The sequence below is a fragment of the Lepidochelys olivacea genome, assembly GCF_965140295.1.
Source record: "Lepidochelys olivacea isolate rLepOli2 genome assembly, chromosome: 1".
NCBI classification, from domain to species: Eukaryota; Metazoa; Chordata; order Testudines; family Cheloniidae; genus Lepidochelys; species Lepidochelys olivacea.
This window is the reverse complement of record NC_140411.1, coordinates 345,832,671-345,852,929: the sequence shown is the minus strand read 5'-3', so window position 1 is coordinate 345,852,929 and position 20,259 is coordinate 345,832,671. Positions and strand designations below refer to the sequence as shown.

Below are 20,259 nucleotides of genomic sequence, written 5' to 3'. Positions count from 1 at the left end.
CAGACCATCTCTCATTATAAGAGCTTGTGTCATGGACCTTTTGAATGTCACGCTCCTGTTCTGTGGACTATTGAACAATTAGAAGAATTGGCACTTCCCTACTTTTAAAAGATAAGCCTGTTGCAATCTCTTGTCCATTATAAAAACAATCATGTGGGTATGGATCTCACGCTGGGCACTTTACAGACATGTACGAAGACAAGGCCCTTGACCTAATTCCATGTCCTTGTCCTACAAACCCTTGCTCATGGGAGTAGCCCATTAAGGGCCTGCTCCAAAGCCCATTGCAGCCAATGGAAGGACTCCCGTTGATTACAGAGGGCTCTGGGTCAGTCCCTGTATGAGCCAGATTCTGCCTTCATACCAAGTAGGCAGAGTGATTCCAGATTTGCACTGGGAGGCATGAGGGGGGAGAGCAGGGTTTGGCCCTACTCCCATGAGGAAGGGTTTGCAGGGGTGGGCCATAAGTAACTAATAATGAGATCCTTTCAGCAGGAATAGTGATTGATCGCTCGGGTTTCACTGGCTGGGTTTCCTTTATGTTATCGGGTGCACTTTTTGGCCAGCTCTAGGAGACTTATTGGTAAGTTCTCTTTCCTTCGCAGGTGCCAGATGGATCCGTGGTAGCATTAGTCTCCAAGCAGGTCACTGCCTACAATGCTGTCAACAACTCCACTGTCTCCAGGACCTCTGCTAGCAAGTATGGTAAGGGCCTGTTTGCTGATGTACGTTAGGGGAGATATTAGTGGCCACAATGGGGGAGATGTTGAGCACCTGCAAAGGGAACAGCATGCCACAGCCAACTAGCATTTGTACAGCAAGTGAAGATGAAAAGCACTGGATAATCCAAGGGCTAAGTTATTCTAATTAATGGTGTTTATGGAAGCTCACTCTTTTATCCAGGTGACTTTGGCCAGGGTGAGATTACACCTGGAACAATAAAAGTTAGCACTTCTCAAGCTCGTTAGCTCTCTAAGCACTTTACTGAGCGGCCCAAGTTCCATTATTACCATTGTACACGTGGGGAGACTAAGGCTAAGTGACATGGGAGGTAAAGTGGGTTCCCTGGAAATTCTGCTGCAAAGCCCAGAATAGAACTGAGCTTCCCTGAGTCACCAAGACCAGCTCCTCTCTCCTTCCCAACCGGCCACTGATGCCCCCACATGCGTAGCTGCCTGTTGGTTGGACTTCTGGCTCAAGAAGTGCAGCAGCAGGTGAGGATTAAAGGGAAATGAGTTCCCAGAGTGCAACAGGAGAGTGATATAAACCATCCACTACTCTGGATCCAGCTGCCTCAGCCAGTCTTTTTAAATATATGAAAGTAAGTCTGATCCTCGTCATCCTCTGTAGCTTGGGGGAAAGTACAGTTACTCAGCGTCCAGAGGAACTCGCTTCCCCTTACTCCAAGGACACCGGCAATGCACCAAGCCTTATTAATATTCATGTTCTTTGCAGCCTTGTTGCCATTCTGGAAGGACACTGTGACCTTTGCAAGGAAGGGGGTTTGGGTGGTTTCATTATTGTTATGTTTCCTGAGTTCTGTGCTACTGGATTTTTAGGAGAGGGGCTGAGGGGGGAGTGGGGAAAAAAGGTGGTGGGTCAGAAGTGATTGTTAATTGAAGTAAAGGGAGCAGCAGCCAGAGTTAACATGAGTATTCCATCCAGTAATTAATACCGGGCGGCCAGTAACGCATTAATGAAGCTGCTTCAGAACCTGCTGCTGGAAGGGTCACCATCTGTGTGTTAACTACAGTTAACTTGTAGCGCTGCTGGAGGGCCGGGGGGTTGCCCAGGCTGTCACCCTGGGCCTTTGGAAAGGGAAGTAGTAATGGGTTCCTCCATTAATGGAGGTGGCTTTCAATGGGGCATCATGCCATCCACATGGGCAGGTTTGGGGTGCAATGAGCTGAGCAGCCCCCTTTGGAGGAGGGAATGACACAGTGGTGGGTAGCGAATGGGGTGTATTGGGGGAAGGAGGGAGCAAATGGCTGGGGGGAGAGGTCATTATCCATTGTGTGTACCAAGCCCAGCACACACCGAAAGACAAGCTCTCGGATTGTGAAGCTCTTTGGGCCTAGCCCAGATGGCTGTTCAGCACCTGCAGCTTCTGCTGGAGCCAGTGGGAGTTGTGGGTTCTCAGGATCCTGCTCTGATTACCCATGAAGGAACCCATTTCCAGCCGTGGCTGCCTGCCCTGAATCACAGCAGCAACATGTGTAGCCCTCGCCGGTGCTGGAACATCCCCCTTTCTAAATGTACTAGTGTCTCGTCCAGCCTGGCCGTCGTGGTGCCGCGGGATAAGGCTCCCACCCTTTCCCCCGGGAGACCCTTTCCCAGGCTAACTGAACTCATTGCAGGAAAGTTTTCCCGTGTATCTGCTCAGGTGCCTCGGAACTTCTAGATGTGTGCGAATGTTGCAGGTGCAGCTAAGGCAGGCGTTGTGTGGGATTTGATAGTAGAGTTCCATTTTTAAAGCAGACATGACTGCAGAGTATTTCCCTAGGAAATCACATTTCCCGCCCCTGATGTGGCCACCTCTTCTTGAAGGTGGAGAATTGATTCTTGAGCAAGCTGTGGCTTTGTGTTCCAGAAAACATGATCCGTTACACAGGCAGCCCAGACAGCCTGCGCTCCCGCACACCCATGATCACACCTGACCTGGAGAGCGGAGTCAAGATGTGGCATCTAGTCAAGAATCATGAGCATGGAGACCAAAAAGAGGGCGACCGGGGCAGCAAGATGGTGTCCGAGATCTACCTGACCAGGCTGCTAGCCACCAAGGTATAATGCTGGAGAACGGCAGTGGGGCTTCAAAGAAGAGGGCTTCAAAGGGGTTGAAGGAGGAGATGGGACTCTTCATGGGCAAGAGAGGAGAAACTGCTCCAAGTGTAAGGGGAAGCATGAGAAAAGATGTGCAGCTAAGGGAGGGTAAAGGGAGAAGCTTGGGAAGTACGTGGGAAGAGCGCAGTAGAAAGTGAGAAGAGCTTGAATTTAGGAGCCAGTCAGTGGAGGATTCCAGAAGACGGGGATATAACATGTGCCGAGTGACAGGAGAGGAAGTTGGCTCTGGGAGCAATGGTTTGGGTCAACTGGATTGAAGAGAGGGGAGAAGAGGGGAGACCAGGAAGAAGCAGGTTACAATAGTCAAGGTGGGAGGCGATAAAGGCGCAGACAACGGGTTAGTGAAGAAAGGGTGGCTTCTGGTGAGATGAGTGAAGAGTTTAGTGAAAGACTGGGGCGGGAGAGGGAACAGCCAAAGACAGCAGCGAGGCTCTGAGCCTGGACGAGGGCAGAAAGGTGGCATTACCAACAGTGGCTTCCTGCATAGGGATCCCTGTGTGTGCAGAATTATGTGGGCAGGAGCAGATTGGTTTGAGGATATACCCTGAATTGTTTGTAGAGCCGACCACATGTGATTCAAGAGGTCAAGGGGAGCCTAGGGAGCACGTCCTGGACATGTTCAAAGGACAAATCCAGCCTGACAAAATGGGACTGTGAGTTATGTCACAAACCCATGGGGAACGTTACTCACTTCTGCACCCCATCCCTCTGGCCCACGCGGACACCAGGCTGTCTCACCGGTGGTGCTTGCCCTGGAGGACGTACCAGCCAGTTAGATGCTTCATCATGCATCTTGGAGGGGCAGCTCAGCGGGATGAGCTGAGAGAAACACGTACACCTCTCTGCAGCTTAGATTATGTCACTTACTCACAGAGAGCTGGGGGAGCCATTTTGCCTGATGCATGGACAAAGGAGTGAGCGAAGCACTCAGTGGAGCATGCTGGCTTGACAGGGGGAGCAGCAGGCATCTGCCTTGGCTGACGGGCTGCGGGGAGCACATTGGTCCTCGGCAGCGAGCACTCACGCTATCGTCCCGCGCAGTCCTGCATGGCAGATGATTGCCTGACAGATCTATAACTTTTGTCCCATAAATGCTAAACTTCTTCACGGCCCCACCTCAGTGTCACACGGTGCTGGCACTTAGTTATTGACCCAAGTTGATTTTGCTGACACGTCAAATGCTGCTGGCAGGGCAGCAGGCAGGGGCTGCAAGGGGATGCTGTGTTTGCGGACGGAAACAGCCACGACAGGGTGCTCGAGTCCAGGTCAGGTTTTCAGGCCTTATCTTCAAGGTGCTCCGTAGCCTGGGCCCAGAGTATCTAAAGAGCTTAAAGCCCTGGGATGAAAACTGTAATTGACAGATCCACTCCTGTGGTCCAGCAGAACTCTCCACCACCAGGGTCAGGTTCATCTGTGCAGGAGACAGAGCTTTCTGGGGCTGGTCCCAGACTGCTCAGTGAACTCCCCCAAGAACTAAGGATCATCCCAAACCTCCCCACCTTCTGCTCCCCGTGCAGAGCATGCTGCTTTGATCTGCCTCCTCTGACCCAAATACAGCGACCAGGTACAGGTATAAAACAAACCCTAGCACTCCGCTAGGCACACTGTGGAGAGGAGGAGAGAACAAACCACATGACCAATGTTCATCACATTGCACAATGCATGACCAGAAGGCCCTTGGATACTGCAGTGATGGGAGCGGACTAAGAACCTATAGACTAGAACATGGGAGTGACAGGCTGGCTCAGGGGATCAGCAGAGGGCCACACAGCCTTTTGCCACCTCATTGCTGGTGGGAATCTGGCCCGGGTCAGCAGTGGCCAATAGTCATTAATGTCCAGTGGCTGTTCCCGGGCCTGGGCAAAGGGAGTTGGCTGCGTTTAAGTCTTGTTACTAGTACAAAGATCTCCAGCAGAATCATAGACTCATAGAACCCCAGAGTTAGACGGGACTCCATGAGACAGCTAGTCTGACCCCCTGCCAAATGCAGGATTTGTTGGGTCTAAGCCATCCCAGACAGATGGCCATCCAGCCTCCTTTTGAAACCCTCGAATGAAGGAGCTTCCACAACCTCCCCTGGCAGTGTGTTCCATTTGCCTACTGTTCTTACAGTGAGGAAGTGTTTTCTGAGATTTAATCTAAATCTGCTCTGCTGGAGTTTGAACCTGTTACCTCTTGTCCTGTCCTCTGTGGCAAGAGAGAACAATTTTTCTCCATCTTTTTATGGCAGCCTTTCAAGTATTTGAAGACTGCGATCATGTCCCCCCTTAATCTCCCCTTTTTCAAACTAAACATACCCATTTCCTCCAGCCTTTGCTCGTATGGCTTGCATCCCATCCCTTTGATCATCTTTGTTGCTCGCCTCTGAGTCCTTTCCAGTTTCTCTACATTCTTTCAATATATTGGTGACCACAATGGGAAACAGTTCTCCAGCTGAGGCCTACACAGATCCCAGCAGAGAAGTACTGTCACCTCCTGTGACTTACATGCTATGCCTTTGTTAATGCAACCCAAGATTGCATGTGCTTGTCTTGCAACAGCATCGCATTGTTGACTCATGTTGAGGCTGTGATCGACCACAACTCCCAGATCCTTGCCAGCAGTGCTGCTGCCAAGCCACTTATCCCCCATTCGGTATTCTCCCCTTGTTGGCAGTCTCATTAGAGAGGCCAAGGATGGGGAAAGTCTCTCTTTCCCCAAGTCAGGGCTGGGCAGTTTGCAGCACTGCTGGTTGATAGGCAGGTACCTAAAGCACATCCATGCATTGTTAGCATTACACGGGTGTGAATAACTAAAGAGCACTGCTGTCCGGGGCACTTCCCCACTGACCGAGGGGCTTTGTGCCACTGGCCCTGATTAGAAAGGTGGCTGGACATGCTCTTCTCTGGCCCCAGGAGTCTGCCCACCAGCCCGGGGATAAAGGATATGGTGAAGGCCGGTCTTAGCACAGCTCACACGAGGAACTGTCAGTGAGTGAGGCTCGCCTGGCACGTCTGCCACATCCTGCAGCGGGAACCTCTGGCACCGGCACGTCACCCCCCCCCCCGGGTCAGCCCCATCAGCAGTGGCGGAAGCTGCAGTGTAGACAGGGCTCAGGCGTTTATAACCATCATGTTATCTAACCAATTCGGAGCAGAGTTGGACAATACAGAGGCAAGCCAGCCTGAGGCCTTTCTACACTGTAGCGTCCAGCATTGCTCTGACCCGCAGAGATTCAGTGGTGGCGGATTCGTCTGCACAGCCATAGTTGCGTACACACACAGAGTCTGAGTCTGTCCACTGGACAGGGGACTCCATCAACACATTTAAGTCCTGCTCTGGTGTTTCACCTGTGTGCTCAGTCCCCAGGTGGTACAGCCTCTGGTGTCTGACCCCCAGCAACTGAATAATAAATCCTAATCCGGTTACTCTTCTGTCGATGGGCACAGACTATGCAATTGCTCTGTCTGTCTTTGGATATGCCCATTCCCCATAGCATCTAGGTGCCATAATGCGTCCGACAACATAAAAATAAAGGGGCACCGGCCATGGGGTGAGATCCCCAGCTGATGTAAATCAATAGTCCTTGGAGCAAGGCTGATTTACACCTGCAGGGGCTCTGGCCACCACTGAACATACTTGGTGGTCAGCTCAGATACTGGTGGACCACAAACAGAACTCCAGATTCTGCCTGTCCCGTCTGCCCGCTCTTGTGAGCGAGGCAGGGAGCCAGCTGAGAATTTGACACAGCAACAAAGAAAACTGGAAAGGCTATTTTTTCACCCAGCACTTAGTATAAGAGAAATTTCCTCTCCCCATCTTGCCCCTCTGAGAGACAGAGAAGAGTGTGCAATTTCTGCTAACACAGTCCTGGGGAATACTTAGTTAAACTGAGAATGGTTTTAACCCTGCTAAGTCTCTGACCTCTGAGAACTGGAATCTTTTGGACGGTTTCTAAAAGCCTTGGACTGTTTCTTTGCATTTGGCTGGGCAAGTTAGAGATGCAATTCTCCCTGGAAACTGATCCTGAGGGCAGCTCCTCTGTGTCAGATTTCCCCTCGGGGCCCTCCCCATGCTCAGACATGTGCTGCAGGGTTTTGTTCCTTTTTGCAGGAGCTCTCTCTGTGTTTGTTTCTCAAAGAATAAATCAAATGGCAAATCAGCAAGGGACATCAGCCTGCTAATTAAGCTTTTATGCATTTGTTAGTGCTGGGTAGACTCTACCCACCCTGGCGGAAGTTGGCACTCCATGTCCAGTAAGGGAAATCTTGTTGTGTGTCTGTAAAGACAGGAGGAACCTTTCCATTACAGGGAATTTGTCATTTTAGGAGTTGATCTTGTTAAGCAGTTACAGTTATTAACATGCCGTAGGTGGCAATGTCCTAGCTCTGACGAAAGAGGAGTGCTGGGAACACAGGCTGGAGTGCGCTATGCTGCAGAGGCCATACACAACCACCTTTGCCAGTTGCATCTCAATCCTGGCCTGCAGCTCACCTTGCCATTCCAGTCCGGCGCCAACCCCTTGACTGCCCCTTCCTCCTGACCTGCCCTGCCATCGGATTTCCACTGCCAAGCCTGCGCCCCCTCAGCGTGCACCAGCTTGGTCACTGCACCTCAGTTGTGACCTACCTGAACCTCTATTCCACTTCCAGGCTCCCAACATGACTTCCCTCATCGTACCCCCAGTCCTGACCCACCTGACGTCCAGCATCCTCTGCACCAGCTATCAATGCACCTCCGTTGTGAACTCTGTCACACACACCCCTCCTATCCCAGACCTGTGCACCACACCTGGCTTGTGCCTGCTCACCAATCCTGACCTGCATTACTCTTTGCTATTTCACTTGCGAGCAGAGATTGAATTCATAGTAAGAGTGGGGTGTGGTTTTATGGTGTTCATCACATGGGGACGACCCTGGGCCATTGAAGATGCTAGGTGTGTTAAGTACAGATGTGGTCTCCTCATCTCAAAAAAGATATACTGGCATTAGAAAAGGTTCAGAGAAGGGCAACTAAAATGATTAGGGGTTTGGAATGGGTCTCATATGAGGAGAGATTAAAGAGGCTAGGACTTTTCAGCTTAGAAAAGAGGAGACTAAGGTGGAATATGATAGAGGTATGTAAAATCATGAGTGGTGTGGAGAAAGTGAATAAGAAAAAGTTATTTACTTGCTCCCATAATATAAGAACTAGGGGCCACCAAATGAAATGAATGGGCAGCAGGTTTAAAACAAATAAAAGGAAGTTCTTCTTCACACAGCGCACAGTCAACCTGTGGAACTCCTTGCCTGAGGAGGTTGTGAAGGCTAGGACTATAACAGGTTTTGAAAGAGAACTGGATAAATTCATGGAGGTTAAGTCCATTAATGGCTATTAGCCAGGATGGGTAAGGAATGGTGTCCCTAGCTTCTGTTTGTCAGAGGGTGGAGATGGATGGCAGGAGAGAGATCACTTGATCATTACCTGTTACGTTCACTCCCTCTGGGGCACCTGGCATTGGTCACTGTCGGTAGACAGGATACTGGGCTGGATGGACCTTTGGTCTGACCCCGTATGGCCATTCTTATGTACCCACTCAACCGACAGACCCTTCACATTCAGATCGTCCCATTAGGTGTCCTGTTCTTGCTGATCAGGCAGTGATCACGGTGGTTTCTAAGCATGGTGATCTGGGATCTCTCCCCTATAGGAGCGTGAGGAAACCTCATCAAGCTCTACACTAGCATATATTGAAGTCAGTTTCCACTTATGCACTGCATGATGGATGCTCTTTCAGGGCCTACTCCCAGTGCAGAGGATGGCAAAATCCCGTTGGGAGCAGGATCGGTCACTTGTTGCTCAGCGCACAGGTTGGGCTGTCTCGCATGCAAAACGCCCACCTCTCCCATCCCCATCCCCACAGGAGCAGGTTGACTTCACTGGAGTATCACCAGTGTACACCTGCGGAAGATCTGACCCAAAACTTGAAATCTCCCAATCCTTTTGCGATATGCAGTGTTCCTGATGTTGCTCACAAATCCCGTGGCATTCTGTGATCCGGGGGCCAACTGGGGGGCCCATTTAACAACACAGGAGAGCAAACCCTTCCCTTTCTCCGCTGAGTGTTCCCCACCACTGCACCTCAGCCCTCACCCGGAGGGACAAGCTCTAAGAAGAGAGACGTAGGCAGCTTACCTGGCCTGTTTAGTCCATGGCTACTTGCTGAGGCTGCTATTCGGGTCCAAGGCCGAGGGGGATCCCAGTCATGCGTGTGCCTGACGACAGGGTTTAAAGCTCTAGCTTATTTCCCACTGTATAGCTGTCAGATGGCACCAGCTCTCAGTCACTACTTCCAGGGCTGAACCCATGAACTCCTCTGAGCCACCCTGGCAATGCCCCCGTCTCATGTGTCTCACTGAAATTTCCCAGGGAGGACATCAGAGCCCCGGGTCAGTGTCTCACTCTCTTCTTCCTCCTCCCTTGACCCCACAGGGCACTTTGCAGAAGTTTGTCGACGACCTCTTTGAGACGATCTTCAGCACGGCGCATCGTGGCAGCGCCCTGCCCCTGGCCATCAAGTACATGTTTGATTTCCTGGACGAGCAGGCGGACAAGCACAACATCCACGACCCCCACGTGCGGCACACCTGGAAGAGCAACTGGTAAGTGTGATCCCTCCAGCTCCGGGTCCCAGACGGAGGGGAAAGGGTTTGGGGTGCTGATGTTCAGGGAGGATGGGCTTGTGGGCAAGGCACTGGCCTGCAGGGCACCCGGGTTCCTCTCCCAGCTCTGGTGTCACCTGGGGGAAATCACTTGGGGTGTCTCTCTACTGCCCTCAGGGGGTGTCATTGCAGCCCCAGGAGACGTACCTGAGCTGGATTTAATCGAGGTTTGGTGCGGGCTGTATAGCCGCCCAGGACCCTGGGTAATTACTCACGCAGCTAGCTCGTCTGCCTCAGCTTCATTGCCCTGGTACCTACCTGAGCTCGATGAAAGCTAGCGCAGGTGTCTGCTCAAGCTGAGATCACACCCTGTGATGACAGGATAGACATACCCTGAGTCTCTGTGCCTCTGTTTCTCCTTCTGTGAAAGGCGTCACAGTAATTCCCAGGGGTGCTGTGGGGATCAACCCATTAAGGGTCTCGAGGGATAGCTCAGTGGTTTGAGCATTGGCCTGCTAAACCCAGGGTTGTGAGTTCAATCCTTGAGGGGGCCATTTAGGGATCTGGGGCAAAAATTGGGGATTGGTCCTGCTTCAAGCAGGGGTTTGGACTAGATGACCTCCTGAGGTCCCTTCCAACCCTAACCTTCTATGATTCTATGAAATGGTGATGGGGCCACATGAGGACAGAGCTAGGTAGAGCCTGACTGTGCTCCAACCGCTAGACAACACCCCTCCCCACTCTTGTTGCATGAAGGATAAAGACAGGGGGCTGAGATCTCGAGAGAGAAGGATCCCTGCTGCTTTTATCCTCTGAGTCTCCCTGTTGGAAAGAGTCCCCTGGGGACTCTTTCCCTCCCTCCTTCTGTGTAAATACGAGGGACTATAAAAGGCACAGCGGAGGAGAACCACAGGACTCCCAGCTGATGAGTTTTCTCCTTTTACCAGCCATGCTGACTGGCAGGTCGGCACAGTGCCCTGGAATAAAAAAAGAAACCCCATGCATCAAAGAGGCTTTCAGCTAATGAAACATTAGCATATTATTAACATTATCTGTGGTGCTAATCTAAGGCTGATTGCCGCTACTCAGACTAAATGATCAGGAGGTTTATTTAATGGGGGAAGGGTGGAGGTAGAAATGATCTCTTCTCAATCAGATTAAATTAACTCCAAGTCACTTCACAGGGCTCATCATTCCCAGCCAGCACTCCCCACTACCTGTGGCTGACTGGAGCTTAGCATCAGAGAAATTAGAGATGCAAAAGACCTTTTCCAAGCCATCTTCCCCAGCTCCTTCTCCCCCTGCATGCTGCTATTGCAGGTGCTCGCACAGGCCCCTACTCTCCCAGTGCTTCCTCAGTTCTAGTTTCAAGTATCTCCAGCAACTGGGCTTCGGGCGCTTCCCTTGGGAAGCTTTTTTCTGACGTTCAGCCCACAAGTTTCTTTGCTCCAGAGGAGTCCGTGGGGAAGATCAGGTGGTGAAGTAGCCAAGAAGGATGTATTAACACTGCCTGCTTGTATCTGCAGGGTGTAGATGCCCGTGATAGAGGTGAATTGTTTAGATTGGTATTGTGGAAACAGGACGACTAGAAGCAATGGGATAAAATTAAGGAAAGGAAAATGTAGGTTGGCTATTAGGATAAACCCACTGTGGTGAAGATCTGTTAGTGGGAAATAATCTCCCTCCAGGAAGCCCCAGCCCTGGAGACATTTCAAATTGGACATGCTAAAACCGTGGAGATGGAGATCTAGTGGGTGGGCTCTGATAGCAGGGATTCATCTGCTAGTTATAAACGCAGAGCTGTGCAGTGCCCAGCCAGCGGGAACTGGGGGCTGGCTGGGGGTCCAGCTGTGCAGGATGGCACAGGGTGGTTACATGCCATTACGGTATCAACTGGTGCACGGAGTTATAGTTGTGAAGCTAAATCCCAGCTCCTCAGTTTATAGTATTATATGTCCATGTCCACCCCAGGAATTGCTGAGACCGAAAAGCCAGACTCTGCTCCCCACCTACTAGCATTAATAATACTAAGGCTTTGTAGGTATATGACCTCTTCTAGCCACATAGGGTGGAATGGTTAGCAGTCAGGTCTCATCCCAACACCCTTGCGAGGCAGGTAAGTATTATCTCCATTTTACAGACCTTAATAGGAACTATAGAGAGGGTAAGGGGCCAGTTGGGCCAGCCCAACTAGTTCCATTGATTTCAATGGGGCTCCTTGCAGAGTAAGATGCTACTCGACATGAGTAAAGGGTGTCCAGATCTGGCCCTCTGGGAATGATCTAAGGATGCTCTGTACCAAAGCCAACTCTGGAGTCACTCCCTTGACTTGAGCAGAGTCCCATCAGGGATGAATGTGCCATTGTATACCAGTTGCAGAGCCAGAAATCCTCCCATCCTGTTGTTATTGTAGTGTAGCAAGATCACCAGTGAAACAACACCCTGACTCTGAACCATCTTCTTCCACCTCTGCCTTCCTCCCTGCAGCTTGCCACTACGGTTCTGGGTCAACATGATCAAAAACCCCCAGTTTGTATTCGACATCCACAAGAACAGCATCACGGATGCCTGCCTCTCGGTGGTGGCTCAGACCTTCATGGACTCCTGTTCAACCTCGGAGCACCGTCTGGGCAAAGACTCCCCTTCCAACAAGCTTCTGTATGCCAAGGACATCCCCAGCTACAAGAACTGGGTGGAAAGGTGAGTCCTACACTGAGGAGGCTGGTTGGCACGAGCCGTAGCTGTACAATGTGGGCCCGCTCTGTCGACAGAGGCTGCAGGCTGGCGTCCCGTGTGCTCCTGCTGGTAACGGAGTTGCACTAGACGGCTGTAGCGCTTGGCTATTTTACTTTGGGTTAAGACCAGATGGAAAGATCCATCTGGGCCATTTAGCTCAATACGCCTCACGCCAAACACGGACACGGCAGTGAGAGGCATACGCTGAGGTTGTTTTCAGGTGTAATTTCTCTTGCAGAGGAACTAGTGTGTGGGGACTGAGGGTGACGGATAGTGTGACAGAGGGGGGTTGAGTCCAGCCACCCTGTCCGGGAAGGACGGCTCCATGTTCTGAGCATTGGGTTTAGAATCTCTACACACTGGAGAGCCAACAATGCAAATCCTGGCTGAGCTGCCTTGTTTACCTTCTGCGGCAAATAGATTTCCATGCAGATGACCATGTGTTGGGTCCTTTGGATGAAACCCTGAAGAACAAAGGGACTGGCTACTTTGGATCTCCAGGCATTATCTGTCAGAGCAGGGGATTGCCCAGACACCCTAACCATAATCTCCCCCACATGCATACTTGCTGCTGTGCAGTGGACTATGCACTGTCCCAATTCCTATCTGCACGAGTCAGTCAGTGCTTTGTGCCCAGTTAATGTAAGATCTTTCTTTTCACCTTAATAATAGAGGGCTAGATCTTGCGGGACTAGCTCTGGCAAAGCTCCTGTGGACTTCAGTGGGAATTTGCTTGAGGAAGCTTTGTAGAATGTAATGCATAGTTTGTTTTCCAATATCCCCATGTTTGATAGGCGTTACTGACAGGTTTTGGAAATACACAGCTAGAAAATGCTCGCTGAACACTAAACATGGAGCCACGGTTAACATCAGAGAGTTCATATAAACTGTGCACAGGTTTAAACAATTATTCAGCTGGCTGGATAGATAGATGTTATCTACAGCTGATCACACACCACACCAGTTTATATGAATTCTTTGTTATTGTAGATATACCTGTTTATATCATAGTATATTTCTTTTAATGGAGTGGGTTAGTCATTCTGATACATCAGCGAAAGGTTAAAGCTGGTTAAAGGTTTCTATGCTGTAGTGAGAGTTAAATGAAATCCTTTCGAATGCAGCTACTGTCGGTTACTGATTTGTCCAGACGATTATTTTTATCAGCGGTTTAGAGACTTCCATTTTTTATGAATGTAGTTTCTTAGCAACCAATCGGGCACTTAGAAGCTACCTTGCTTAATTATGACCTATTTCTGATACTGTGCCCAAGTTTTCTTATTTGTAAAGGGCTTGGGAACAAGCTCTATCTAGGCACTGGGAATGAGATATGGAGATATTTATTTGTGGATTGTGCATTCAGGTCATTCGCGACCCAAAGATGTTATGATCTGGTAGATCTTCGGTGGTCTGTGTGAAATGGGACGTTGGTTTCAGTGGACAGATACCTAGCTCACACCCTCCACTGCAAATTGTACTGTCACTCTCATTAGCTGTCAGCTGATAGGTCCAAGGATTGAAAGGGTCATGGTGACCAAAGTCCCTCCCCTTCCCTAGAGGCGTGTCTGTCCTTCAGGTTGTGGGGTGAGGGCACTTTGGTGGGAAAGGGGGTATGGAGAGCTTGTCCCAGTCCTGTCCCTCTTTTCTGGATAAATAGCTAGCTTCAGTCTCCAGGGCTTATACCAGCACTGCATTCATTAAAACTGGATCGTGTGGAAGGATGATCGCCAGCAGTAGCTGTTACGCTTTCCTGGAAGCTTTCCCAGAACAACTGGATGAGTTTGCATTCATAAATCAGGTGCAACAAAGCTCCTCTTACTAGTTAATATCGCCAGCTTTTATCTGAGACAGACCCAGGAGCTGCTGGGGTGATTTTTAATGGTGTACAAAATTTTTGCAAGGTTCCTTGTTGCTGTATTGGCTGAAGCCCAAAGCAGGTTGTGAGTCTGTGAATATCAACGTCAATTTTGCCCCTCTTCTGTTTTCTGAAATGCATGTGCCTAGCTCTGAGATGCACAACGCACCTGGAATGGGGATGGTTGTTGCTTCCATCTCAGAGAAACTGTGAACCAGCAGTGCCTAGATGCTAGGGTGATGGCTGTGTTAAGGATGGAAGATAGGACTGTTTTGCACGCAACTCCTAATGAATTCCTTTCTACTTTTTTACAACCAGGTAGGGTGGGAGTTATTCCAGTTAATTCAGTAGTCATCATCACTGACAGAATCATCACTGAAAGGGGTTCCAAAGAGGATGGATCTAGACTGTTCTCAGTGGTAGCAGATGACAGAACAAGGAGTAATGGTCTCAAGTTGCAGTGGGGGAGGTTTAGGTTGGATATTAGGAAAAACTTTTTCACTAGGAGGGTGGTGAAGCACTGGAATGTGTTACCTAGGGAGGTGGTGGAATCTCCTTCCTTAGCAGTTTTTAAGGTCAGACTTGACAAAGCCCTGTCTGGTATGATTTAGTTGGGGATTGGTCCTGCTTTGAGCAGGGGGTTGGACTAGATGACCTCCTGAGGTCCCTTCCAACCCTGATATTCTATGATTCTATGAATCTAAGACAGTTGTGTTTTAAAGACAGGACAGGAGTCAATGCTAAGATAACTGGAGTCACAGCCAGAGAGTTTCTGGATTGCTAAGGAGTTTGCCAGAAGGAACGTGAAATCAGATGAATTGTCCTGTGTAGGAACATTAGAGCTAAAAGTGATTGTGCATGGGTGCTTGGTGACAATATCTATCTGAAGGAACTCTAGCACAAAAGCAAGGTATCTGTCCTAGTATGCATCTGTCTAAAATTAATGCTAACTTAGCTAGCCCATCCCAGACACTCCTGTGTTCCAAGCCATCTACTTATAGCTGCTGGTGTCTCTGCTTGGAGTATGTACCGGTGCTCAGAAGACATCAAAGCAGGGTCAGCTGCCATAGTTACTCCTGGGAGAATTCTGCGCCAAAAAATTAAAAATTCTACCCCCCAAAAATTAAACATTCTGCATATTTTTATTTGTCAAAATAACACAATATAATCACACCAGTTTAAATTATTGTGGTAATTTATTTCAAAATACCCATCAGCAAGTATGTCTGTAACAATACAGACAGCAAAAAAGATGCAGGAACTGTTTTTTGACAAATAGATTCCTTACTGGCATATTAATACAGAACTCTGAGTGATAATTGATTTAAACTACAATACAGAACCATATTTCCCACATCCCTCAGAAGCAGTGCAAAGGCTTGGGGAAGTCAGGGGTAATGGAGAAGCTGAGGGAGAGGAAAGTAATTGCTGGAAAGGAGCCTGGGAGTGAATTTGGAGGGTTGTCGGGTGTGGATGGGAAAAGTATGGAACAGGTTTTTTCGGAGGGTGGGGAGAGATTGTTAGGGAGCTTCCTCCACGCAGACCCTGGCTGACCCCCAGCCTTTCCCATTGAGTCAGGCACATCTTTCCTTGTCCCCATGTGTCCCTCCATCCCCACTCAGACACCTACTCCCCCCATCTCCATGTGGCCCTGCACCACCGCAGCCAGTCCCCTCCCTTCATCCCCGTGTGTCCCTGCATGCCCCTTACCCATGTGCCTCTGTGCCCCCACTCAGCCACACCCCATTTCCCCATGTGGCCCTGCACCCCCTCCCCATCCCCATGTGTCCCTGCACCCTCTTCCTCCCTGTGACCCTGAGCCTCCACTCCCATTCTGCTCCAGCCCAGTCTATCTTCCTGCACTAGCCCTTATGAACCATCTGTCACACACACACACACGCAGCCCCATGTGCCCCACGGTGTCTGTCTCCTGACCTGGCCTGACAGGTGCTGTGAAGAAGGCACTGCAGGTTCTTTCTCTTCCCTATGGTAGCTTGGGCTGGCCAGGAGCAGCAGCCCTCTGGTGGACAAAAGGCGGAAGTGCAGCAACTTTCTCGCAAAAGCTATTTTCTGCGAAAACAATTAAAAGTATGCACGGCACATGAATTATGTGCATGTGGAGTGGCATGGAATTCCCCCAGGAGTACATGGTACATGTTTCAAGCAGAACATCCAGTAGCACCTGGTGAAGGTAAGTGCTGGGTATGGATGAGCATCCAGGCAAAATACTACCCATGCAGAGCTTGGGCTGTGGATGCAGGATGGGAGGGAACAAAAGCAGGTTCAGACCCTGATATATGCCCAGCTTGCTCTTCTGGGCCCATGGGGAATTTGGTTTAAATGGAATTCTACGTTTCGGTGCTGCTGGACGTGGAGCTGACCTCTAACCAGAACCCTGATCTGAACAGCCCTGAGTTTTGGAAGAGCTGAGTTCTGGATTCAGTCTCTGTACCTGAGGCCACCTCTGGGTGAAAACATGCAGCAAAAACTAGCTAGAGCCAGCTGGAGCTTGGGCATCTCTGGTACTAAAGGTGAAGGTAGGATGGGGCAGGAGAAAGAGACAGAGAACACAGGAAAAGACAACCAGGTCCATTTGTGTGTGTGTGTGTGAACCGGCAATACTCAACCTGTGGTTCTAGAGTGACAGGTAGCTTTTCAAGACCCAAGATGTGCTGCTGTCATCTGATTGGAGCTCTTCCTTTCTCTGCAGCTGGACAGAGGGAGAAGGGCAGAGGAGAGAGCGGGCCTGTTGCCAATCTCACCTACACTGGTGTAATGCCTTAGGCTTCACTGGAGTCACCCTGGATTTACGTCAGTGCAGCTGAGATCAGAACCTTTTCAAGTTTGCTTCAGTGCCGACGTTGCCCCTTTGAGCCTAGAAATCCTGAGGATTTGGGAACACTTAATGTAATCCCAGAGCACCGAGAAGGGGAGTATGTTCTGACTGGAACTGGCTCATTGGCATTCACTAGCGCGCTGGAAATATGACAAAGGGCTGTGGCTGACCTTTCGTTTCTCTCCACGCTGCCAAATTTATGATAACACTTGTTTGAACTTCATTAACACAGCTTAATTGCATTCGTCCCAATCAATAAATCGTTTCCACACAGAAGCCTGTGGTGTGAAGGCAGGAATGCAGGGAACCAAAAGGGGGCAGTGGGATAAAAGACCCTTTTCCATCTTACGCCCAGGTATTGCATTAAGCATTTAAGATACACGTGGAAGCACAAAGAAAAGATCAAGTGCTTCCCTCTCACCCCTGGAAAGCCTTGATGCTCCTCCTCAGGCCCTTACTGTGCAGTAGAAGTAATTACTCTGAGTATATGGTGAAGTAAAACTGATGAGCTTTATTTTAGACATGCTCTTACCCCTTCCAAATTCTGCCATCAAAGAAATACAAGTCTCAACATTGGAGGATTGAGTCTGGGGCCAGGAGACAATTTTTCTGCCATGTTTGAAGTGACTTGGACAAGGGGTTCCTGAATTATGATACCCTAAAATCCAGGTGTTCAACAGAGTTTGAAAAGCTGGCTAACCTCGTCTGGCCATTTTACAACCAGAAAAGAGAGCTAGTTATGAAATGGACTGACCTAGTGCAACAAAAACTTATTCGCTGAGTAAACTCTACTTATAAAAATTATTTAGACTTTAAATAGTAACATCAGGGTGGTTCACCAACTCCAAGGAGTTCAGAAGAGAGATCAAAGGACTGCTGGAAATTTCAGCTTGCATTTTAAACAACAGTGAGTTTCCAGCCCTTGCCCCGGCACACAGGGGACTCAAAATGAAACTGATCACTAGGGAGGGGGCTTGTCAATAGAAATAATAATAATAACCAGCTCTTATTACCTGTAGATCTCAAACGAGATCAGTATCATTATTCCCATTGTTACAGATGGAGAAACTGAGGCATGGAGTGGGGAAGTGACTTGCTAAAGATCAACAAGCAGGCCAGCGGCAGAACAGGGACTAGAACCTATTTCTCCTAAGTTCCAGTCCAGTGCTATACCCACTAGACCGTGCTGCATCCAGCAGAAGGCTGGAGTTATTCAGATGAGCTGAGATCTACTTTAAGGAAGTGATGCTCACCAGTTATAAACTACTAATCTTTTCATCACAGATCCCAACATGAGAACAGAGAGTGGGAGCCGCTTAAAATTAAATCTCTTGGTTCATCTATTCAGCGGCAGGCTGGAAGGGGGTGCATCCCTGTGCTGCTTGTCCTGTCCTTCCTAACCCCACTTCTTCCCTTTTGCAGACCTCCTCAAATGCTCATTGGCTCTGGACTGTAGGATGCCTGCAGGAAGTATGTGTGGGCTGGGCAGAGCAGGGAGCTTACAGAGATGCTGGGGGAGCAGTGGAGATGGGAGCATGGGCAGGCAGCTGAGATGGAACAGTGGAAAGGGGGGCCAGACTGTATTTGCAAGTGTACAATATATGGCCCGCAAAGGGTCTTTAACGAGCAGATGTTAGTTCCTTTCTCCTGCCTTGAGGAGGTCGGGGCATTCACTGTAGGATTAGCTGTCCTTACAGCAAGGCTGGCTGAAGGCTTACTATCCTTTGGCACAATAGCCCCACCAGTTCTCCTCTGAGAGGGTAAGGAGCAGAAAAAGCCATAAAAAATCAAGGTACAAGAGGCTGTCTGAAAAGGTAGAACACCAGTTACAAGCCATTAATAGCAGATCTCTTGATCTGAAGATGAGTTGAGCTTCATTTGGAGTCAGGGCCATCTGTTCAACTATAAGACTAAATATTTCATATCCCAATTAGATGCTGAGATTCTTGCCTTGAACCTAGGCTCTCTTTGCAGTCAGACCAATTTGGTGTAACAGAGGCTTGTGGGGGTACCCAGCTGAGAGAGCCAATACACAAACTTAAGCAGCTGTGATGCCTACCAGCAGACCAAAACAACCCCTTAGTCCATCTGAATATGATTCAACAGATGAAACAACTTCATAGGCTTGAATTGCTCCAGTTTGCTGCTAGTTCATTACCAAGCTTTTCTCCAGACCTTCTCTGATCTACCAGTGCCAGGTCTGTCAGTTACCGAACTCCCTGTTGTATGCTTCTTCCTTCTCAGCGTGCAGCATTCGGAATGCTATTGCATAACCCTAATTATGTTATTTCTGTAATTGCCTTTGCTGTCTGCAGCACATGGATTCGTTACAGGCTGTTCAGATGCTAAAACGATTATTAATGAGCACGATCCCAAACCAGCAATGACGAAAACAAAAAAATCCTGATTAGCTCCACGGCCTAGCCAAGCCCAGGGCTCCCTGGAAGAGTTCAGTGCTAAGGGCTGCCCAGAGTTGGTCTCTTCTCCCTTGATGAGTTAATGAGTGACTGCGGGGCAGACAGTGACAGCATGCCAGGGCGCTGCTGTAATTCTGCAGCCTCATGAAACCAGTCCCATAAAACAGGGTTTATGTGCCCAGTGCCCAGTGCATTGTCCTCTGCCACAGGCATAAGCCAAGGGGCCAGGTTTATTACCCTGAGTGATTTTGCATGGTTTTCTTTAAAGAAATAATTAATTGTAAAGCTCTTTCTCCTAAGGGGGCGGGGAGCATGCAGAAGGGAGGAGAGTCATTTCTTTCCTTTGGCAAAGAGTGCGTGAGATGCACACTGGCAGGACTGATACACTCCACCCAGCATGGATCGGAAGTGCACAGTCATACGAGCCAGCCCTGCTTTTGTTTAAGCCGTACTGGAGCTAGCTGCAATGATGGGAAATTTCTGAGCTGTTCCACAAGGTCAGCTTTTCCTCCAGTTTTACCTGGCCTTTGCTTGAGGTCAGAAGTAAGTGGCTGGCTGCATAAGGGCCAAGTGAAAACTGAGTAAAGACTCGGTAAGGACTTGGCCATTTCACCTACCAGGATTCTCTACTACATGCATTTCTGATGGGCTTGGATACTACATCAATTGGTTCCTAAGAAACAGATGTACTAAGAACTCACCTAGCTATGGTCGGACTGTGATGGGAGAAAGTGAAACTGGTGAGTTCTCTAACAGCCAGCCTAGTTTGGTTGTAGGGTACATGGTTTAAAAGCCTCTCTGATAACCGATTTCTCAGCCCGTTAGGGCCCAGCTGCTGCAATATCATGGTGATGAGCATGGTTAGATAAGCCAGAGTATATGCAGGGGTGGATAGAGGAGGATCCAGCCAAGCTGGGAGAGGGTCCATGGATCCACCAAGGTTGGACCCATGAG

At 49.4% G+C, this 20,259-nt stretch overlaps 1 protein-coding gene across 1 annotated transcript in view; it reads left to right on the top strand.

Annotated features, from left to right (window-relative positions):
* PLXNA4 (plexin A4) overlaps positions 1-20,259 on the top strand; it is a 577,512-nt gene that overhangs the window by 538,824 nt on the left and 18,429 nt on the right. Inside the window, exons 26-29 of the mRNA XM_084633028.1 lie at positions 606-705; positions 2,591-2,781; positions 9,292-9,461; positions 11,949-12,161. Of these exons, the coding sequence (XP_084489154.1) occupies positions 606-705; positions 2,591-2,781; positions 9,292-9,461; positions 11,949-12,161 (674 nt within the window). The remainder of the gene's footprint in view (positions 1-605; positions 706-2,590; positions 2,782-9,291; positions 9,462-11,948; positions 12,162-20,259) is intronic.